The following is a 22,351-nucleotide window of genomic DNA, read 5'->3' as shown; positions in this document are numbered from 1 at the left end:
CGGATTCTGTGTCTCCCTCTCTCTGCCCCTCCCCCACTCACATTCTGTCTCTCTCTCTCTCCAAAATAATAAATATTTAAAAACTTTTTTAAAAAGAGAAGGGAATGTCAGAGGGTCGAGTAAATACAAAGTTTGCCAAATGAAGAGTCCACTTCACTGTTCACTAGTTACTCCCTCAGTCTATGACAGGAAGAATCAAGCAGGCCTCTTCTTACATTGTAGTTCTAGTTCTGCCCCCTAAAACGGGCAGAGAAAAAGAAACAAATGGTAATGGAAGCAAACAATAAGAATCTGGGATAATTTAGGAGCCTCTGAGTTGAAGGTAAATCAAAAACTTATACATGTCCAGCTGTGCACTTCTTGTTGATGAAATCAAATTTCTAATATCTATTCAGTCTATGACCACAATAAGACATCAGGCAGGTTCTGTATCTAGTTCAAAATTCTGTGAAGTCTCTTTAACACTGCTGGGGCTCAAAAAACAACTATGTAGAATCCTTACTAAAAATAATGTAAGTATTATTAGAAAAATAAATATTAAAATGTATATAAGTGAGCTGGCTGGGGATATCACTTCTTAAAAACTTCTGGAGAGGAATTTGGTAAAACACCATGTCTTTAAAATGTTCTTTTACCCAGAAATACCACTGGGGAAGTTTACAGGAGGTAAAAATATATGCATGTGGGCACACACATACATGCACACACAGGGCATAATGGAATCACCTATAAAAATGTCCAATAAAGCACTGTCTGCAATATCAAAAGAATTTTCCAAGTCTAAATACTTGGCAGTAAATGTTTATCTTCTTCAACACTGTAAAGTCCACTTACTATGTACTAGCAAATTTAAAAAAGTATATATTTTTGAACAATTAAGTCAAAGGATGCCTGAGTGGCTCAATCGGTTGGACATCTGACTTTGGCTCGCTCAGGTTGTGATCTCACAGCTCGTGGCTTGGAGTCCCGCATCGGGCTCTGTGCTGACAGCTCAGAGCCTGGAGCCTGCTTCAGATTCTGTGTCTCCCTCTCCCTCCCTCCCTCCCTCTCTCTCTCTGCCCCTCCCCAGCTCATGCTCGCTCGCTCTCTCTCTCTCTCTCTCTCTCTCTCCATCTCTTTCTCTCTCTCTCAAAAAATAAGCAAATAAACTGAATGATTAGGTCAACATGTAAATCCTGTGTTTCTACTTTGTGCTCAGTACTGGGGACAGAGTGACGACAAAACAAAATCCTTTCCCTCATAAAGCTTATATTCTAATGGGGGAACCACAGAAGAAAACAGGGGAAGTATGTAATATGCCACATAGTGATCGGGGTCATGGAGAAAAGGAAAGCATGGTCAAGTGAAAAGGAGAAAGAGGGTTGCTTTGCTGTACACACAGTGGTCAGGGAAGGAGGCTTGCCTGATGAGCTATCATCTGAGTAAAGACCTGGAAGAAGTAAGTCTTCCTTGGAAGACTTCCAAGGAAAAGCCCTATGGCCATCTGGAAGAAGAGCCTTCCAGACAGAGTGAACAATAAGTAAAAATGCCTTGAGATGAGCACAGCAAGATGGCCAGGAGGGGACGGGGAGGGTGCACAACCCAGTGGCACCAGGCACCATAAAGCATCTATCTGGCTGCTGTATCCTATAGTGAATAAGGGCACTAGAAGGTGGGGACCAGTTAGGAGCTACTGGAACACTTCAAGTAAGACATCATGATGCCTCGGCCCAATATGGTAGCAATAAAACCATAGTGAGAACTACTTACACACTGACTATATTTTGAAGGTAGAATGGGTTTGAAAGAAAGAGATTATGAGGCGCCCAGGGGGCTCGGTTGGTTATGCATCTGACTTTGGCTCAGGTCATGATCTTACGTCTTGTGAGTTCAAGCCCCACATGGGGCTCTGTGCTGACAACTCAGAGCCTAGAGCCTGCTTTGTAGTCTGTGTCTCCCTCTCTCTCTGCCCCCTCCTCCACTCATGCTCTGTCTCTCTCAAAATAAATAAACATTAAAAAAAATCTTAAAAAGAAAGAAAGAAAGAGATTAAGGAGTTCAAAGTTTCTGTCCAAAGTGTTACAGAAAATCTGAGATAGAGGGAAAATACAGAAGAGCAGGTTTGTGGAGGAAGAAGTGAGAGTCCTGAGTATTACTTTGGATAGACAGAGTTTCAGAAGCCTGTTTCAGAGTTTCAGAAGACATTCATTTGGAGATGCCAAGTAGGAGCTGGGCACACAGTTACAGAATGGAGGAGAGAGGTCCAAGTTGCAGAAATAGATTTAAAAATCATAGCCTCTATCTAGACGACACTCCAAAGCCAGAAGGCTAAATGAGATCACACAGGTAAGGTGTGTAAAGACAAAAGAGAAGAGGCTCCAACACTGAGCCCTGACCACAGGCCAACATTTGAAGGTCAGGGAGACAAAGAAAAGCCAGCAAAGGAGAGCACAGAGTGGCCAGCAAGGTAAAAGGAAAGGCAGGAGAGAGTGGCATTCCAGGAAACAAGCAAGAAAGGTGCTCCAAGAAGGAAAATGCCATCACCTGCATCAAATGCTCCTGACAGGCGACATCGGGAAGCAAGACAATTGCCGGCTGGACTGCACAACAGGTAAAAACATGGGCAGCTTTGAAAAGAGCTGTGTCAGCAGAGTGGGCAAAATAAAAGCTTGTCCGGAGTCAATTCAAAGGATAAGCAGTAAATGGCAACGGTGACTGAAGAGAGAACTGTTATTGGTTCGGGTCAAGAAAGGTGGGTTTTTTCGGTCACTCCTATTACAGGTGTTCAACCACGCAAGGCTGAACTCATGCATGGCATGGTTGAATTCTGATGGGAGTGACCAAAAGGGAAAGTGATGGTGGTGTTAGAGAAGGGACACGGGAAAGCTATATGCACACAGAACGTGAGACTTCAACCAGAATACACCAGAAGGCACAGGGTATGTGCAGACACAGGTTGGTTGGTACATTAAGTTCTCCTGATTGCTTGTATTTCTTCAACGAAGAAGGAAACAACATCACCAGCTCAAAACGTGGAGAGCTGAAGACTGAGGGGACCGTGCAACAGCCCTGGGGCAAGTGGAGATACAGGACACGTGTTAGCTGACATCAGCAGTCATGAACTTAAAGCAGTAAGAGTCTTCCCTGTGTCCTTCCCTACCCCATGCCCCTGGAGGAGGCAAGGAGATGGGTTTCACCAGGGTTGCTTAAGCAGGTTTGTAAGACCGGGAAGGGAGGGGACGGCATAATGTAATTAAGAGTAGACACAAAAGAGTAAGGACGGTGACAGACTTGGAATTTTTGCTGGGCAAGGAGGGTGGCACGAGAGCTGTGGGAACCAGTGAAAACGAAAGAGCAACTGACTGTGTCTCACCAAGCTCTGAGCCACCCTAGAGACACTCAGAATATCTAATCTGCTCCACGGCTGAAACCGGTAGTTCCTTTTATTTTGTCACTAATGTAGCATCTTTTACGCAGTATTTTAAAATATTACACACATTACAGGTTTACTGTAGATCATTTAAAAGATACACACAGGGTCAAAAGAAAAGCTTCAACGGCATAGATAGCATTCTTACTGATTTGCACTGTGTATGTGTACTTCATTTTCAAGTTTAGGATACACTGCCTCACTTGGCGGTAACTTCCCTTTTTATTGAACATCTGTGAACATGTTACTAAAATGTCCTATATTTTCATTTTATATAATTGCTGTTGTGTGGTAATAAATCTCATGGATTTGAACCCTGCTCACGATTTCGAGTTGTCCATGCAATGTACCTGTAAGGCCTCATTAGCTCAGCAGAGTTCACGGACGGTTACTATACACACAGGTGCTGGCCTCTGACTGTTACACAAGTCTGCTCACATAGACATGTCTGTGTGTTTACTTAGGAAACACAGTAGTTTACTATGAACTACTCTCCACCCTTCCCATTACATTTGGGACATCAGACTGATGTCTGAGATTTTATTAAGAGGCACCTCATATTACATATGAATTTTATTTCAGAGAAAATAAGGAAGCATAGGAGTTATATGTGTTGACAAGATTGCAAGACAGTTGTCACAAGTTTAAGAAACTCCAGTGAAATGTAGTGGGTGGAGGGCAGGAATGTGAAGTTATCCTACAACATGACAAGATGTTCCACACTACTTTCAAAAGTCCGCCTTTCATCTAGATTTAAACAAAATCACACAAAAAGCTAATTATTTGTTGGAGCTTAAAACTGAACTCCATTTTGCATATAAAAACAAACTATTCTTAAAATAATTTTATTACAGGGCACTTGCGTGGCTCCGGTGGTTAAACATCTGACTCTTCAATTTCAGCTCAGGTCATGATCTCACAGTTCGTGGGTTCGAGCCCTGCGTTGGGCTCTGTGTTGACAATGCGGAGACTACCTGGGATTCTCTGTGCCCCCCTCTCTGCCCCCCCCCCGCCAACTTAGCGTGCACACACACACGCTCTCTCTCTAAAATAAATAATCATTAAAAAATAATAATTTTATTACACACTGAAATTTCCAAGACTAAAACTACTTTATATATTAAGGGAAGATTATATTTTGTTTTGTTCAGATTTTGACCAAGAGTTGCTCGCCATCTTAAAAGATGAATCACCACTGACAACCCTGCTGAAAATATTGGAGTTGCCGGGACGCCTGGTGGTTAGAATCGGACTCTTGATATCAGCTTAGGTCATGATCTCAGGGTCGTGAGATCAAGCCCTTTGTCGGGCTCCACACTGAGAGTGGAGCCTGCTTAAGTTCTCTCTCTCTCTCCCTCTGCCCCTCCTCCACTTGTGCTCACTGACATGCTTGCTCTCTCTCTCAAAAAAAAAAAAAATTATATATATAAAAAAAAAGACATCAGAGCTGCTAATGCAACATTCTTCTCGTAGCTGCCAAGTTCAGTGACCCCACAGACACATGTAAGTGCCTATGTGTAATCATGCTTAAGCATTTAATTTATATGATAGTTTATTCACATAGTTAGTACATCATTCTGCCTTGCTTCAAATTTTGTGTAGGTAACGTATTATCTACAAATTTTATGTAGCTAATGTATTAACTATGAAATTTCCAAAGAACAAAGGAGACATTAGAAAAATTTCATTACAAAATGGGAATGTACTCTCTGTATGTTATAAACTACTATATTACACGCTTATTATCATTTTAAACTGTGTTAAGGATATCCAAAAAAGAACCAGAAAAATGGAAGAGGACCAGTTCCAGCCATATGGCAGATTAGATATTCTAAATGTCTATTGATTTAAATATCTAAAATACTAAAAAAATGCCTTTTAAACGGATCACAGACTTGGCATGAATGCGATTAAAACCAAAAACAAACAGAAAATAAACCAAGAACACAGAAAGTAAGAGCGGTACAGTAGAAGCTGGCTTGCTATAGATTTTAACTTTCCATTTCTGGACTATACAGGGAACAGAGAAAAGGAAAAGTCTACGGCCTGCCAAAAGGGTGTAAAATATGAGACCATACATCTCAAATAAATCAGGGACTAAGAGGGGCTATGCCCATTACTGGAGAATATGAAAACCCACTAAAGAGAACAGAAAAATACCTGTCTTGAACTTGATACTCAGAGGTAGGAGGAATTTAAAAATGGCTCCACTGAGAATTAGCAACCACAGGCTAACCTTCATCAGGGTTTCTGGTCAAAATTAACACTTAATGGTGTGGTCTGCAAAAACCTCAAGAAGATAATTCTATGTAAAGTGGTCCCAAAGGCCATCACCACCTGAACCCACTGATCAATCTTAAACACCACTACTGTGGGACACAAAACATTGATGTTTATCCTGATGTAATACACTCACCGCATCACCTATGAGGTACTCAAACCACGTTAGTCAGTAATGATGTGTAACAAACTGCCTGAAACTTGGTGACCTAAAAAGCCACCAGCATGTTCTATGCTCACAAATTTTGTCAGTAAGGAATCTGACCCGGGTGTAAAGGCGAAGGCTGGTCTCGGTCATTGGACGAGCAGGGCTAGAACCACTTGGAGGCTTCCTTACTCACAGAGAGGGTCGTACACCCCTCATTTGAACAGAAACAATGCCCTACATTTTGGGGACACGATTTACCACAACCACACGCACAAAAAATTGTTGACCTTACAGGATTAGAGGGGCTAGATGAACACATTAAGCCACAGCAAAAGAAAACTCCAAGCCAAGCCATTTCACAAGGCAGTTGACTCAGTTTTCCAGGGTGCCAAAGGCTCTAATGGGGATGGGGCAGAAGAAACCATTCCAGATAAAAAGACTTAAGGACCAAATCAATGGATTACATGTCTTTCTGAATTCTGCTTGGGGAAAAAAAAAAACCAAAATACTATAAAGCATTCTGACAACCACTGGAGATACCTGAACATGACTAGGCTAGTAAGTGCGAGACACCCACTGTATCATTCTGTTTATCAGCCCAGTAAGAATTTTTGTACAATAAGACTCAAAATGTGGTTCCAGATGACTGGCGTCCACAGGCAACTGGCAAAAACATACATCGTTCTTTCCTAGGGAACAGAATATAAACCCAGGGACTCGATAAAACTGTCTTCCAAAAAACAAAAAATGAAGGGAAATAAGAAAATTCTTAGAGCCAAAAGAAAACAAAAATAATGCACATCAAAATTGGAGACATTCAGCCAAAGCAATACTTAAGAAGAAATTTTTTGGTCTTCTATTTTGCTTCATCAGACAAACATGTTTTGAATAAGCTAAGCATTCACTTGCTTGAAAAAAGAACAGCAAAATAAACATCAGTAAAATGTAAAGCAGGACAGGGGCGCCTGGGTGACTCAGTCCATTAAGCGTTGGACTCTTGATTTCGGCTCCGGTCGTGATCTCCTATTTGTGGGATTGAGCCCCATGTCGGGCTTTGCGCTGACAACAGGAAGCCTGCTTGGGATATTCATATCCTCTCTCTCTCTGCCTCTCCTATGCATGCACATGCTCTCTCTTCACACACACAAGATAAGTAAACTTGAAAGAAAAGAATATTAAAAAAGGAAAATGTTAAGGATTAAATGCCTTTAACTCTGAATGTCATAGAAATTAATGATGACTATTATATGAACAACCTTCTTAATAAATTTGAAAAACTGGATGAAATAAATTTCTAATATGTAGGAATATACAAAGTGTTGTGTATATATATACACATATACATATATACACATATATAAATATAATCTATGTATATATAAAGGCAGAAAGCTGACTCAAGAAGAAATTGATTACGTGAATACACCTATATTCACAAAGGAAATAAGATCAAAAGTCAAAAGTCAGGAAAGGGACAAAAGCTAATAATCAAGAGGTATACCTTCCTTTATGGTTTTACAGATAACTTCCACCATTCAAAAAACAGATAATTCCAAACTTTAACATAAACTCTTCCAGGAGATTTACAAAGGGACTAGTCTCCAATTCATTTTATAAAACTCCCTAATACAGACACCAAAACCTTACTAGGATAATTACAAGTCAATCTCATTCACGAACACTGTCAAGAAACCTAAAGAGAGATCCACAAACTGAGCTCAGTGATGTATAAAAAGATTAATACATCATGTAGCTGGGATGATTCCAGAAAGCATGTTTGGTTTAATACTTTAAAACAAAAAGACACACATAATATACCCCCAACGATGGATTACAGGAGAAAAACAAAGTGTTCATCTCAATAGTTATTAAAATAACACATAAGATAAATTTTGGCATTCATTCATGATAAAATCCCTTCGCAAACTAGAAAAAGAAAGGTACTTCGCTACCTAGTGGTGGGCAGTCACTAAATTAAATAAACAAGTCAACAAACATTATACTTAATGATAAATGCTGAAAGCCTTCTTTTAAGTCTCAGAGAATACAAGAATGGATAACCCTCTCCAACAATGCTTTGGGGAAGCTAGTCTGCAAAAAGATAAGATGGGGGAGAATGGGGTGATTTCTTTTAAAAAAAAAAAAAGCAGCTTTGTTTTAAAAATTAAGAAAACCTGAAAGAACCTACATGTTGTTAGAATTAACAAGAATTTAAAGAGCTGCTAAACAAAAAAAATTTAACATATAAATTGCACTAGATTTATATACACTGATAACAGTGAGAAAATGAATTTTGAAAAGGACACAATTTACAGTGGCAACAAAAATATAAAATATAGACAACTAATTCTAACAAAAAAGTACGACTGTTCTTTTTGAAAGAATGTTCTAAAGGAAAATAAAAACACCTAAAAACAATGAAGAACTGGAGTACATTAATAGAAGGACCAAAGAGGGGCACCTGGGTGGCTCAGTCTATTAAGTCTCCAACTCTTAATTTCAGCTCAGGTCATGATTGATCTCATGGTTCGTTAGTTCAAGCCTCACATCGGGCTCTGCACTGGTGGCACAGAGCCAGCCTGGGATTCTCTCTCTCTCCCTTTCTCTCTGCCGGTCCCCATGTGTGCATTCTCTCACTCTCTTTCTCCAAAAATAAATAAATAAACTTTTTTTAAAAGGGACCCATGAAAAAGAACAAAAACCCCAGAATAACCCCAAACATTATACCTACGGGAATCCAAGCAAATAATAAAAGGGGCATCTCCAATCAATTGGGGAAAGATAACTGTAATGGTTAATTCTATGGGTCAACTTGGAAAGTGCTTTTGGATGAATTAACATTTAAATCAATGACTTTGGGTAAGGTGGGTAGTTGAAGCATGAATAGAGCAAAAAGACCAACCTCTCCAAGTAATTCCAAGAATTACTTGAAATTGCAGTCCAGCAGACTGCCTTCAGATTTCATCACCACCATCAGCTCTCCTGAATCTCCACCTGCTGGCTCACAATGCAGGCTCTGGACTTGCCAGCTTCCATAATTGTATAAGCCAATTCCTTACAACAAATCTCTTTATCCTAACCAAATAGGATATGTGAATATGTGTGTGTACACACACACACACACACACACACACACACACACACACACATTCTGTTTCTCTATAGAGCCCTAACACAATAGCTTACACAAGAGAAGGCACTTAAAGATCTGGCCAAAAAAAAAAAAAAAAAAACAGTTAAGCTGGATTAGGGTAAGTGAAATGTAAAACTGAATCCATGAAAATACTCCCAAAATAACATGGAGAGTTCCTTTGTAAACTCTGGAGTGTGGAAGGCTCAAACTCACACTTAAAAAAAAAAAAAAAAAAAATCCAGAGATCTTAAAAAGAGTGGTAATTTTGACTACATACATACCTTTTAAAATTTAAAAAGCCCCTCTGCAAGATCAAACAAACAAATAAACCATAATTAATGTCAAAAGATGAATGACAAGGTGAGGGAGGGTGGTTGGTAACTCATATCACAGGCAAAGATCCAGTCTTCCTAATATATATAGGTTTTTATTAAATCAACTTTTAAAAGACCAACAATTGAATAGAAAAATTCAAGATAAAAAGGTGTGAATTCACAATAAAAAAAAAAAGAAATGCAAATGCTTTTAAGTATATAAAACATTCAACAGAACTCAAAACAAGATAAATGCAAATTAAAATTACATTATCAGACTGGCAAAAATCCAGAAGCTTAGTAAAAACCATGCTACTGGCACAAGTGTAGGGAAACCGGTACTCTCACACACTGATAGTGTGAGTATACATTGGTACGACCCCTCAAAGAAACAATCTGGCAATATTTACCAAAACCGTAACTGCATACACCCATTGACACACTAGTCCCACTTCCGGGAATTTATCCTACAGATAGACTCGCACATTAACAAAATGATACATATACAAAGTTCATCTTGGCAGTCTCGTTTTAAGTGCAAATAATTTAAACTAATCTAAATGACCATCAAAAGGGAACTGGTTAAATATATCTCAGTGTGTCCATAAAATGAAAGGAAGCTATGAAAAAGAATGAAGGGTTACTTTAATGTGCTCCTTTGGCAAGTTCGACAGAAACCACCCTTAAGTGGGTGGGAGAGGAGGACAACAAAGAACAGAAAAGTGTGCATGTTACAGTATGCCACCATTTGTGGGAAAGTGGAGTAAAAATTTAAATATGGAATCTTGGCACCTGGGTGGTTCAGTCAGTTAAGCATCTGACTCTGGGTTTTGGTCACGATCCTGTGGTTTGTGGATCGTGTCGGGCTCTGTGCTGACAGCATAGAGCCTGCCTGGGATTCTCTCTCTCCCTCCCTCTCTTTCTGTACCTCCTCTGCTTGCACACATACATGTCCTCTCTATCTCAAAACTAAACAAACATTTAATAATTTAATACTAAAATACGGTATCTTGCTCTTTTGTATAAACATACTCCAGAAAGATGCAAGATAACCTACTCACGTGGTTATCTGGCAAAGGGTGAGGTGGGGCTGAACTACTCAGGAGGACTGTGCTGGGAAGCTTATCTGTATCCTTCCCTCATACTTTTTGAAATATATGAATGTATTGATTATTCAAAACATAACACGTTAACAAATGTTAAAGACACAGAGTGAGGTGTCTTCATAGAACCCGAAAATCACTTTTTGTATCAATCCTATTAACAAAAGACACAAAGTATTATTTGCTGACTGATTCCCTAATATAAAAATCAATAGACCACGTTACGCTGTTTGGAAACGAGAAAGTGTACAGAAAAGAATGTTTTGTCTGTTAGGAAATACTGGCTCACTACATTAAATATAGTTGAGCTTTCTGTGGTTTTTAAATGTATGTGAATTCAGAATTACAAATTCTTATTAAAATTTAGCTTGATTTTGAAAATATCCTGTTGGTCATTGTTACGTTGTTTTGGGAGGTGCTAACCATATCCAAAATGCTAACTCTAATTTCCTAGGCAAACTTCCCAAATCTATCTGAACGTCTAACTCCCTAAATACCGAAGTTCTTCCTGTCAAACAAGACCCTCTGATTCAGCCACATAAATGTCTCTGATCTCCACCTCTTTGTCCCATAATGAACTTACTGAAAGTTAAAAAACATTCTACAGGTGGGGAGTATGAAAACAAGAAAACCTTTCTCATAGAGTTCAAAAAATGTTTTGTCTCCCTCAGAACATACAGGAATGACAATAATTATATTAGAGAGCCATGGTTCTACATATAGTATTTCCTACCATATAATCTGCCACACTCAAATCAATAAAATAATGGTAGTAGCAAAGCCTAAAATAGTCCTAAACCAAGCACATTAAAATAGTATTCATTAAAATAAGATTTCACCTGTAGTATGCTTTAAATATTTAAATGTGAAGGCTATTAAATAACTAATTGCCACGTGACAGGAGACATCAGTGAATGCTTCATAAAGGAAGTAAATTTGAGCTTGGTCTCCATGGAAATGCCAGGCACTCAGAGTCCTTAATCAGATTGGTTTTACAATCAGAGATTTATTTTAGCACACCAAAGTAAAATACTAACATAATCTCTCTATTCAGTCCTTCTTAAATTTTGATGGCATGAGAAAACGTCCTGTGTCTACCAAGAAGTTCAATCAGGTGCTGAAAGCCCTTGAAAAAGCCTAGAACTTTATATATCATAAACTCAGACACTAGTTTCTCTCACTTAAAAAAACGATATTGGAAGATTATTTAATTTTCCCACATCTTAATACAAGACTAGAACAAATAACTGAAATATACATTCCTACCTCCATAAATTCCTTCATCTAGTGTCAGGATTTTGAAAACATTTACAAAAAAACCCACAAGATTCTAAAGGATTTTCAATCTCTGCTGTTTTAACATGTTTTGTTTAAAGTCATAAACTCTTTAAAACTCTTAAACAGAAGTCACAGGGGAAAAGATTCCAAAGGACCCAAGAAAATACTTAAGAAATCAGCTGAATTAAAATTAAGCTTCCAGGGCGCATGGGTGGCTCAGTCAATTAAGCATCTGACTCTTGACTTAGGCTTAGGTTATGATCTCAAGGTTCATGAGTTCCAGTCCCTCGCTGGCTGACGCGGAGCCTCCTTGGGATTCTCTCTCGCCCTCTCTCTGCCCCTCCCCTGCGCACATGCACACGTGCTCTCTCTCAAAATAAACAAAATAAACTTAAAAAAATAAAAATAAATTAAAATAAATTAAGCTTCACATATTTATTTCCTTAACTTTATTTTATTTTTAGAGAAAGAGAGAACATGACAGCACGAGAGGGGAAGGAGGAGAGACAGAGAATCCCACACAGGCTCCGTACTGTCAGCGCAGAGCCAAACTCGGGGGCCCAACATCACAAAGCGTGAGATCACGACCTGAGCCGAAACCAAGAGTTGGCCGCTTAACGACTGAGCCACCCAGGCACCCCAAACTTCATGTATTTTTTTTCACCCTGTTTAGCATCAACAATCTCTTCAACATGTGCAAGCACTTTGAAAACTGAATCATCAATGTCACTGCCTTCCCTCTCCACCCCATGAAAAGAGAAAGAAGGAAAATATGAAATGGAAAGTTACATTTTGACCCGTATCACTGGAAGTGCTATTAAACGTGTATCTGGATTCAGAGTAAGAGTCCCGAGCTCACAGAGCCCTTTCCTATCACTCCGTGTCAACCTCTAGAAAACAAGAGGAGACTGAATCACTTCGCCACGTGCGTATGTACGATTTTTCTACCGATCACGGGAGCTGAAATACACAGCCCGATAACATAAAAGAGTATTTAATGAGGCTAATTTAAACTACACACTGCTCAATATCCTTAAAGTACATGATTCCCTCTAGTATTTTGAAGTGATTATCCGTTCATGAGGTAGCTTAAGAAGAGTAACGTTGGCAACGGTGTTTGATAGAGTAGCACTTACCATTAAAACAAAAGCCCCCAAAAAGCTCAACATGGGAATACCACGTAGGTGCCAACTAGCAAGATGAAATGGTCGATAAAACCATTTTTTCCGAATAAGTGTATTCTTCCCACTCTACAATTTCGAACATCCATCCGTAAACAAACGAGCAGTTCCGATCTGATGTACTTCGTCATTTTCTCAATATTACATCCCCCCCCCCCCCCCCCCCCACCACCACCACTGAAAACAGACTCTTTCAGGCAGGACGGGAAGATGCGTCAGAGCCCAGTCTGGCCTTGGGACACAGACCTGGAGGGCCGGGCCGGGGGCGGGGCCCAGCGGCTGCGCTCACCTGCTGGGGCTGGTACCGCTGCTGGGGCTGGGGCGGCAGATACTGCGCCTGCGGGGTGAGGTGCGGGGGCTGCGGCTGCTGGTTGTAGTAAGGCTGCTGGCCCTGCTGGCAGTAACCACTCACGCCTTGCTGTCCATACTGAGGCGGCATCTGTCGACAAGACGAGCAAAACACAAGCGAGAAAAGTCAAAATGTGCAATCCAGGGCGGTCAAATACGGTTTCGATTCAGCAACGTGCGGGGGGCTCTCGGCTAAGCAATTGAATTCCCTCCATTACATAAATCGCCATACTGTCTTCTGGACACATATTATCAACGAAGTAAAAAGAAAATTTGTTTTAAAAAATAATATTTCAACAGATATCAAATATTGATAACCTCATAAAAATCCAGCGGGGGGGGGGGGGCATTTTCTAATACTGACATTAAGACACGTCGGCCTCTGCTGAGTTGGCGAGGCATAGACTGTACACGTGAAACTAATCAAATGCTGTTATGTTAAGAAAAAAAAAAACAATTAGCCTCTAAGAAAGTCAAAAGAGCATTATGTTAATCCATTCTTGTGCCAAGCTCAAAATGAAAATGAACTCCAACAGTCCAAGCACACTTACTATTTTGTAGGATGCTTGTGGCTTGGGTACCTGTATAGGGCGTATTTTTGTTTCAACGAAGGTCAAAAAGCCCCAACTACATAGCAGCAGATACTACACCAGTTACATTAGCAATTCTATTTACTGTTTTTGCTAAAAAGAAACTACATCCCTTTACAATCAAATAAAACCCTTTTAAAAGACAGTACTATGCATGTAACACAATATAACCAACAACATGGGTTCTTGACGGAAGGATTCGTATCTAATAGTAAGATAGTATTTTCCTTCTTGATGAAACACATAATGGTGTAAAGCAGAGTGCACTACCCTGCAAACGCCAAAGACACAGGCAAAAATGTTCTAGATGAGTCTTCCCTCCCCCATCTCTAATTTGCACGAACCTAAACATCCTTATAATCTTTGCTCAAAGGAAAGTCCTTCCTCATGTAATACACCACGGATGATACTTTTAAATTTTTTTTCAAATGAAAACTCTATTGCCTTATTTTTCCCCTCTAATTGGAAGAGAGAACAACAGAGGAAAAGGAAAACAGGGGATCAGGATAGCAAAAAGCACTCCAGAGACGAGGATGACCAAGGCACTCTTAATAACAACATGGTCCACCTGAAAACCCTCAGAACTAGAAGCCCGTGAGCCCACATACTCAAGGATTCAGTGATCTGTTCCAGACACACATTTAAAAACGCAGTCGCTATAAAATACCAAATGAGGAAAAAGAAGGAAAGGTAAAGGGAGAAAAATATTCAACGCTTTGCCTCTAACACCAATTAGCACGGTAATTTGTTAAGACATACAATGAAGAAAAAGGAGAAAAATGCCAAAAGCTAAAGTTCATTTTCTTTCTGACCTGATCTAGATTATCGTCAAGGCCTGTCGACAATGATCACGAACGTTTGGCCACAATGGCTCACAAATGCCTCATCACGCAGACCCCACGTTAGTAGAGCAGACAAGTTTGTGCTGAAAACCATTTAACTGCACAGTTGAATTCTTTGCTTTTATTTATTTTACAGCTTGATATCTCATAATGAATGTATGTCCCTGCCATAAGCCAAGCCAAAGAATTTCCATAAAATACAACTCCACATGCTAGAATATCGTATACCACCACAACACATATCCTTCCGTTCAGCACCCATATGTTGATTTGATATCTAATACTAGATTTCACACAAGCATCTTTGCAGTTTGATTTGAAGCAGTTAGGATAACACTTTTGCCAGTGTTAAAACTACTGTAAAGCTCAATCAACACAGCCGGCGACTCCCCTGGGAATTGCACTTTAATATGTTGACTTTCTGGTTTACAGAAACCCTTACACACAGTATGAATGTGCCGTTTGGGGAGCGGGGCCCTACTTTCTAAGAAGGACAACAACAGAGCGTGTTGTAGGCAGCGACTAACACTGGAGCAGCCATGCGCGTGTTAGACCCTCACGGTCTATTCGAGCTCTCCAAAGGCGGCGAGGGGCAAGTCAGGGTGCAGGGGAGCCCAGGTAGGCTGCTGGGACTACAAGCAAACGTTCAACGGAGCCACGGCCGCAGTCCGCAGAACACGGCCAACTTCGGAGGAGAAACCATCCAAAACTTCTGCTTGGGAAATTTTACAGCGGTCTTCCACCATTAAACCTACTTGCTCTCCTTTTAGATACATGGGCCTAATTCGCCTGGTACTGACCTAACTGGCAGCTCCCCCTCCGAGAGCCTGGGGTGAGGTGATTTATAACACGGACAATCAGCCTGTCAGTAAGACCTGGGTCCTGGTTGCCCATCAACTGAACCCCGTCCCCTGTCCTTCTGTGGCAGTCACGCTGAAGCAGAGATCACTGAACTCTGTTTAGCTGAAGAGTCTTTGGGTTAGAAACGTGTCAAGTCCAAATCCGAGTCCTACCGTGCCTCACTTGTGTGAACATGGTCAGTCCTGTAACCGTATCTGTCTCACACCCCTATCTACAAGATAGGGCCTACTTTCTCTATTAACTCATGTTCCTATTATAACCAGCAATATAATAATCCTACCTGGAATTCTACACAGATGCCATTACTTCTTAAACTACAAGTTGCAGTGCTCTCTCTAAAATATTAAGTATTTCCTAAGTTTTTCTTTCAAAACTCAATTTCTAAATCTAACGCCTCAGTTGTCTGGAACTAAAGTCTACGTTCTTTAATCATCAACACTGCTCTTGCTTTAATCAATTCAGAGGCATGGCTTTCAAAGATCTATCATATACTTTTCTAAAATCTTAAGCTAAACAATCACCATCATAAAACATAAATCAGCAGGTTGAGCCAGGATACACTAAAGGCCCCAGAGCCTCCTGCCGAAAGCCGTCTGCACAAACCCCACTGGGTAACTATGGTCTCGCTCTGCCGCCTGCCTTACGTGCCACCCAGGCACCCGGCCACCGCTCACCAGTGACCTCCATCCTCAACGGAATCTGCTGAGGACTGAGGAGCCTGTGACACTGGTTAAAAACACGAAGGCCCAGGGGACTTGACCATGAGGGGAGCGTGGGAGCCGTTACCGCCTCGAATCCTGTAAAATCCATTTTGGCTGCTGAGGGTCTTCTCGCGTACGTCTTGGTTCTCAAACACCTTCAGGAGAAGTGACATCCCCAGAATGTTGGGTGCAAGGGAAATGCAACCAAGACTTCACTGAGGACCAGGGACCAAGTGCCGGGAGCTGGGGTCACGAAGCACTTGTAGCTCAGATCCACCCTCCCCGGGCCAGCCTAACTACACAAGCACAGCCCCAACCGTCTTTCTCATGCCAGTTCCAACTCCATTTCACAGGGCAGAGATGGTCTGACTGAGTCAGTAAACCCCTTAATTGGGTGTTGTGTTTACTGTTTGTCCTCATCACTAGACATTAAGCTCCCACATTCATGGAATGTCTCTGGGGAGAGGGCCTGCCAGTCAATAAATGTTTGCTGAATGAATGGATGTTGTTCAGTGGATTCGTGAATCAAGTTATTATATAAAGAATTAAATTAACGAAGGAACATCTTATAAAACTGAAATCACTTGTACCACCCAACTCTTTGAGACGCCTACGTTCAGCTTCATCGAACAGGCAAACCAGTGAACTTCACGCTAACAGCGGCACAGTGCTCGGCTATTAACCGCTTACCCTCTAGGCCATTATATACCCAGCCAACGCTCTGGACCTTTATCACAGTTTGAATAAAAATATCACTAAGCTAAACCAAATGGAAATCTCCAGAAAATGTCTGAGAGCAGAGCTTTTCTGTTTTTTAAAAACAAGAATTTATTTCACTCATTTCTAAATAAAGAAGATCTTACAGTGGAGCATGAGCACACATAATAACAAAAAATTTATTCCAATTTGCAAAGAGATATGAATACTTTCCTATATTACTGAAGAGGGAAAAAGTATAGCTAAAAATGATCCATTTACTTTAAGTGTTTATTTTAGGAAACCACTCTGATAAAAAATGGGAGTATCAACTTTCACATCTCTGTATCATGTTAGATGTACAGAAATTCTGGGCCCCGTTTTTCACTATACCTTATCCTGAACCCTTTGCTCATATTTCAAAATTGAAGAAATAGTCAAGGTTTATCTTCTCTCCAGTTTTCATCCTAAAGAAGTTTTAGAAAACAGTTTCCTCACCTAGTTTAAAGGTGCACTGACCCCATAATCCAGCAATTCCCCTCATAAATACATGCACACGAAAACACTCACAGGTGTCCCAAGAAGGATACTCGATGCAATAGTATTTACAAAGCCAGAAAGAGGACACAATCGAACTCTGACAAGTAGATAAATGGAAAGAAAACATACTTTGCTAAAGCCATACAATGGAATTCTATACAATTACAAAAAAAAAAAAAAAAGGATGTAGTTAAGGCCCACAGATCAAAATGGCTCAAATCTAAACAACATAATGTTGAATTTTTTAAAAAAGCAACAAAAGAATGCAATATAACAGCATTTGTCTGAATTTTTAATACACACAAAAAATACTGTTCGGGGGTTTATATATATATATAGTTATTATATACATATATATATATATATATATATACACATACATATATATGTGTATATATATGTTAAAGTTTTTAACTATATATAGTGTTTAACTATATATAGTTAAAGTATTCACTGAAAACCATGCATTGAAAAGGAAACAGATGACACTCTCTGGAGGGGGGAGAGGGGAAGAGATGGGATGGCGCTCAGTCCTGCATTTTTTCCTTTATAAAAAGACGGAGATATGGAGATGTGGCAAAATGTTAACACCCAACCATTTTGGTGTAGTTACACAACTGTCCATTATATTTGTTTCCGTACTTTTCTGTATGCGTAAATTGTTTCATAATTTAAAATTCTGAAATAAAGAGCTCACCTTCCCCCATCCCACATCTCCCCTCCCCCAAAAAGGCAGAGGCATAGACGTCACCCCAGCATGCACACAAAGCAGGAGCTAGATCTAGCCCAGCTAGATCTTTGCTCCAGAGACCCATCCCTGACTGCTAAGTCAGGTCCCCTAATCTCTTGCCTTTCACAAGGGGCAAGATGAAGCCAAAGACTTCACGAGGGTCTCCTACCTTTCCTGAAGATTGATAAATCCCTGACAGGAAGGACTTTACGCCAGCGAAACCTAATGGCACCTACAAGGGGCACTAATCTGGCAAGTTAATTCACAGAAATGAATCCTATAATCGAAAAAATTTGAGAAGTAAACATAAAAATATAAAACATAACGTACAAGTATATTAAAAGGTGTGTTAAGTATATTAAAAGAAGTTAGGAAACACATCCACCTTTAAATCTGGGATTTCTCAAATGTACCTGACTACAAGCATATTATCACACTCACTGGAATGTAAATCCCACAGAAAATGGGGTCTTGGCAGTTTAGTTCATCACTGTACTCACAAGGCCTGGCCCACAGTAAGAGCTCAATGAGTATTTGTTGACTGAACCTCCTGGAATAGGTATATAAAACACATACTATAAATCCACACCACCGACATATAAATGTAAGAGCTTTCCGCCTTGGGGCTACACAATCGTCCCGTCCAATGTTCTATCTCCACAACAGCTTACAAAAACATTGGGAACAGATATTATAATCCTCCTTGATTAGGAAGTTATGTTACTAAAATACACTTTGGTTTCTATTACAGATCTGTCACCTCTGGATTATCTGAATCTATTTACATTATCACTTTTGTCCTTCCTTTTAGAGGGAAACAATTTAAGATCAAAAGAAATACTTTACATCGTCCTAAATTTATCACAGACACGTTAATATAGGGAAATCATCTTATCTAGTCATCCATCATGGACACTTGGGTTGTTTCTATTTTGGGGTCATTACAAGCAATGCTGCCATGAAAAAGGGCACATGAACATCTGTTCAAGTATTTACGGATAAACACCCAGTAGTGGAACTGCTGGATCACGTGGTAGTTCTATGCTTAATTCTGTGAGGAACCGCCATACTGTTTTCACGGTGGCTGTACCATTTTATATTCCCACCAGCAGTGCACAAGTGTTCCAATTTCTCCACATCCTTGACAGCACTTGCTGTTTTCTGCTTGTTTGTTTGTTTTGTAATAGCCATCCTACTGGGTATGAAGTGGTATCATACTCCTTGTGTGTCTGACTTTCATTTCCCTAATGATCAGTGGTGTTGAGCACCTTCTACATGCTTACTGGCCATTTGTTTATCTTACTTGGAAAAATGTATTTATCTCCTTTGCCCATTTATTAATTAGATTGTTTTCTGTTGTTGAATTGTAGGAGTGCATTAAATATTTTGGATATTAATCCCCTATGTGGCATAGGATTTGCAAATATTCCATTGTATTAGTTGCCTTTGCATTATCTTTTTTTAAGTTTATTTTGAAAGAGAGAAGGAGAAAGAAAGAGGGCACACACGCAAGTGGGAGAGGGGTAGAGAGAGAGGGAGAGAAAGAGAGAGAATCTCTGGTCCAGGCTCCACACTGCCAGCACAAAGCTAGATGCAGGGCTCAAACTCACGAACTGTTGGGATCATGACCTGAGCCCAAGTCAGACCCTTTACTGACTGAGCCACCCAGGTGCCCCCATTCTCTTGATTAGTGTCCTTTGGTGCACAGAGTTTTTAATTTTGATGTAGTCCAATTTACCTATCTTTTCCTTTGTTGCCTGTGCATTGGCTTCACATTCAAGAAATTACTGCTAGGGGCGCCTGGGTGGCGCAGTCGGTTAAGCGTCCGACTTCAGCCAGGTCACGATCTCGCGGTCCGTGAGTTCGAGCCCCGCGTCAGGCTCTGGGCTGATGGCTCGGAGCCTGGAGCCTGTTTCCGATTCTGTGTCTCCCTCTCTCTCTGCCCCTCCCCCGTTCATGCTCTGTCTCTCTCTGTCCCAAAAATAAATAAAAAAAAAAAAAAAAAGAAATTACTGCTATATCTAATGTCATGAAGCTTTCCTCTATGTTTTCTTCTAAGAATTTTATTTCTTAAATATATATGTATATATTTATATATATGTATATACTTTTATATATGTATATACTTTTACATATGTATATAGGTGTATATTACATATGTATATTACCTAAATGTGTGTATATGTTTGTATATAAGTACGTATGTATATGTGTGTGTGTATATGTGTATATATGTGTGTGTGTGTGTGAGTGTATATGTGTGTGTGTGTGTGTGTGTGTGTGTGTGTGTATTTAAGTAATCTCTATGCGCCCAACGTGGGGCTTGAACTCAAAATCCCAAGATCAAGAGTCACACACTCCACCGACTAAGCCGGCCTAGGCACCCCTCTTCTAAGAGTTCTATAGATTCTGGGGCACCTGGGTGGCTCAGTCAGGCATCCAACTCCTGATTTCGGCTCAGGTCAGGATCTCACGGTTCATGAGATGGAACCTCATGTCGGGCTCTGTGCTGACAGCACAGGGCCTGCTTGGGATTCTCTCTCAAAATAAATAAATAAACTTTAAGGGGGGAAAAAAGGGTTCTATAGATTTTAGCTCTTATGTTTAGGTCTGTGAATCCATTTTGAGTTAATTTTTTGTGCACAGTGTAAGTTAAGGGTCTAACTTCATTCTTTTGAAAGACCTACTGTTCTTAATACAATTTTCACATCACCCTCAGATCCTTTTGTTCTAAAAAGTACAGTCTGGTTTGGTATCTACAGTTCCCTCCAGAACTATATTAAGTGTAGACACATTCAACACACAGTATTACCTGTTTATGTGAAATTCGAAATCACACGAACTTAATATATGGTAATAGAAAGATCTTATTAACATCGGTTGTGAAATATGGAGAATGGCTAAAAACAGGCATGAAGGAATTTGTGGGAGTGACAAAAATATTCTGCATCTTAACTGGGTTGGTAGTTTCATGGATGTACCTATGTGTCAAAATTCATCAAATGGTACACTTAAGATCTGAGCATTTTAGTGTATGTAAGTTATACCTTTAAAAACCACTAGCAGAACATGTATACTTAACAACTAATGTATCTAAAGTTTTGACTTCACGTTTTATAGCATATTTATGTTAAACCATCATTGCCTTATTTATGCCTACATGTAAATTTCCTACTTGACAATGACTGTTCCTAGATACTTAACAAGGAGTTTTCATATTTTCACTTTATGTAATCCAAAACAGTACACTGCAATTAGGTATACTGAAATAATCATGGTGCGTATGTAAATTCAAACATCTAGGGCAAGTTACAATATGTACAGAAACAATTCTACTTTTAAGAAGATACCTTGAGAAAAAATGTGAAACAAGTATGCAAAGATACGTGTAGCAAGCTCACTGCACCCCCATGATAGCATTGCCACTGAAAATATGTAAATAGCCTAAATGTCTAAATGTCCATCAACAGGGATTAGTTGGGGTGGGGGCAGGATTCAAGAATATATCTGATTTTTAAAAATTTTTTTAAATGTTTGTTTTTATTTTTGAGAGAGAGAGAGACAGAGACAGAGAGAGAGACAGAGAGAGAGAGAGAGAGAGAGAGAGAGAAGGGGAGGGGCAGAGAGGGGGAGACATAGAATCTGAAACAGGCTCCAGGCTGTCAGCACAGAGCCCGACATGGGGCTCAAACTCATGAACTGTGAGATGGTGACTTGAGCTGAAGTCAGATGTTTGACTGAGCCACCCAGGCACCCCATATTTTTTTTTAATTTTTTTTAACGTTTATTTATTATTGAGAGACAGAGAGACATACAGCATGAGCAGGGGAGGGGCTGAGAGATGGAGAGACACAGAATCCGAAGCAGGCTCCAGGCTCCGAGCTGTCAGCCCAGAGCCCAACGCGGGGCTCGAACTCACAAACTGCGAGACCATGACCTGAGCCAAAGTCGGACGCTCAACCAACCGAGCCACCCAGGCGCCCCATAATTTTTTTTAATGTTTGTTTATTTTTGCTAAAGAGAAAGAGAGAGAGAGAGAAAAGAAACATGAACAGGGAAGGGGCAGAGAGAGAGGGAGACACAGAATCCAAAGCAGGCTCCAGGCTCTGAGCTGTCAGCACAGAGCCCGACACAGGGCTGGAACCCATGAGCCATTAGATCATGACCTGAGCTGAAGTCAATGCTTAACCAACTGAA

General features: G+C 40.2%; 1 protein-coding gene across 12 annotated transcripts in view; it reads right to left on the bottom strand.

Moving 5' to 3' along the window:
* Positions 1-22,351, bottom strand: part of ARID1B (AT-rich interaction domain 1B) — a 450,488-nt gene that overhangs the window by 301,186 nt on the left and 126,951 nt on the right. For all 12 annotated transcript variants that reach the window (XM_058736206.1, XM_058736204.1, XM_058736199.1 and 9 more), the window contains one exon: positions 13,136-13,285. In XM_058736206.1, the coding sequence (XP_058592189.1) occupies positions 13,136-13,285 (150 nt within the window). The remainder of the gene's footprint in view (positions 1-13,135; positions 13,286-22,351) is intronic.

The sequence above is a fragment of the Neofelis nebulosa genome, chromosome 6, assembly GCF_028018385.1.
Source record: "Neofelis nebulosa isolate mNeoNeb1 chromosome 6, mNeoNeb1.pri, whole genome shotgun sequence".
NCBI classification, from domain to species: domain Eukaryota; kingdom Metazoa; phylum Chordata; class Mammalia; order Carnivora; family Felidae; genus Neofelis; species Neofelis nebulosa.
The sequence above is the reverse complement of the archived record's forward strand: the minus strand, read 5'-3'. Positions and strand labels throughout refer to the sequence as shown.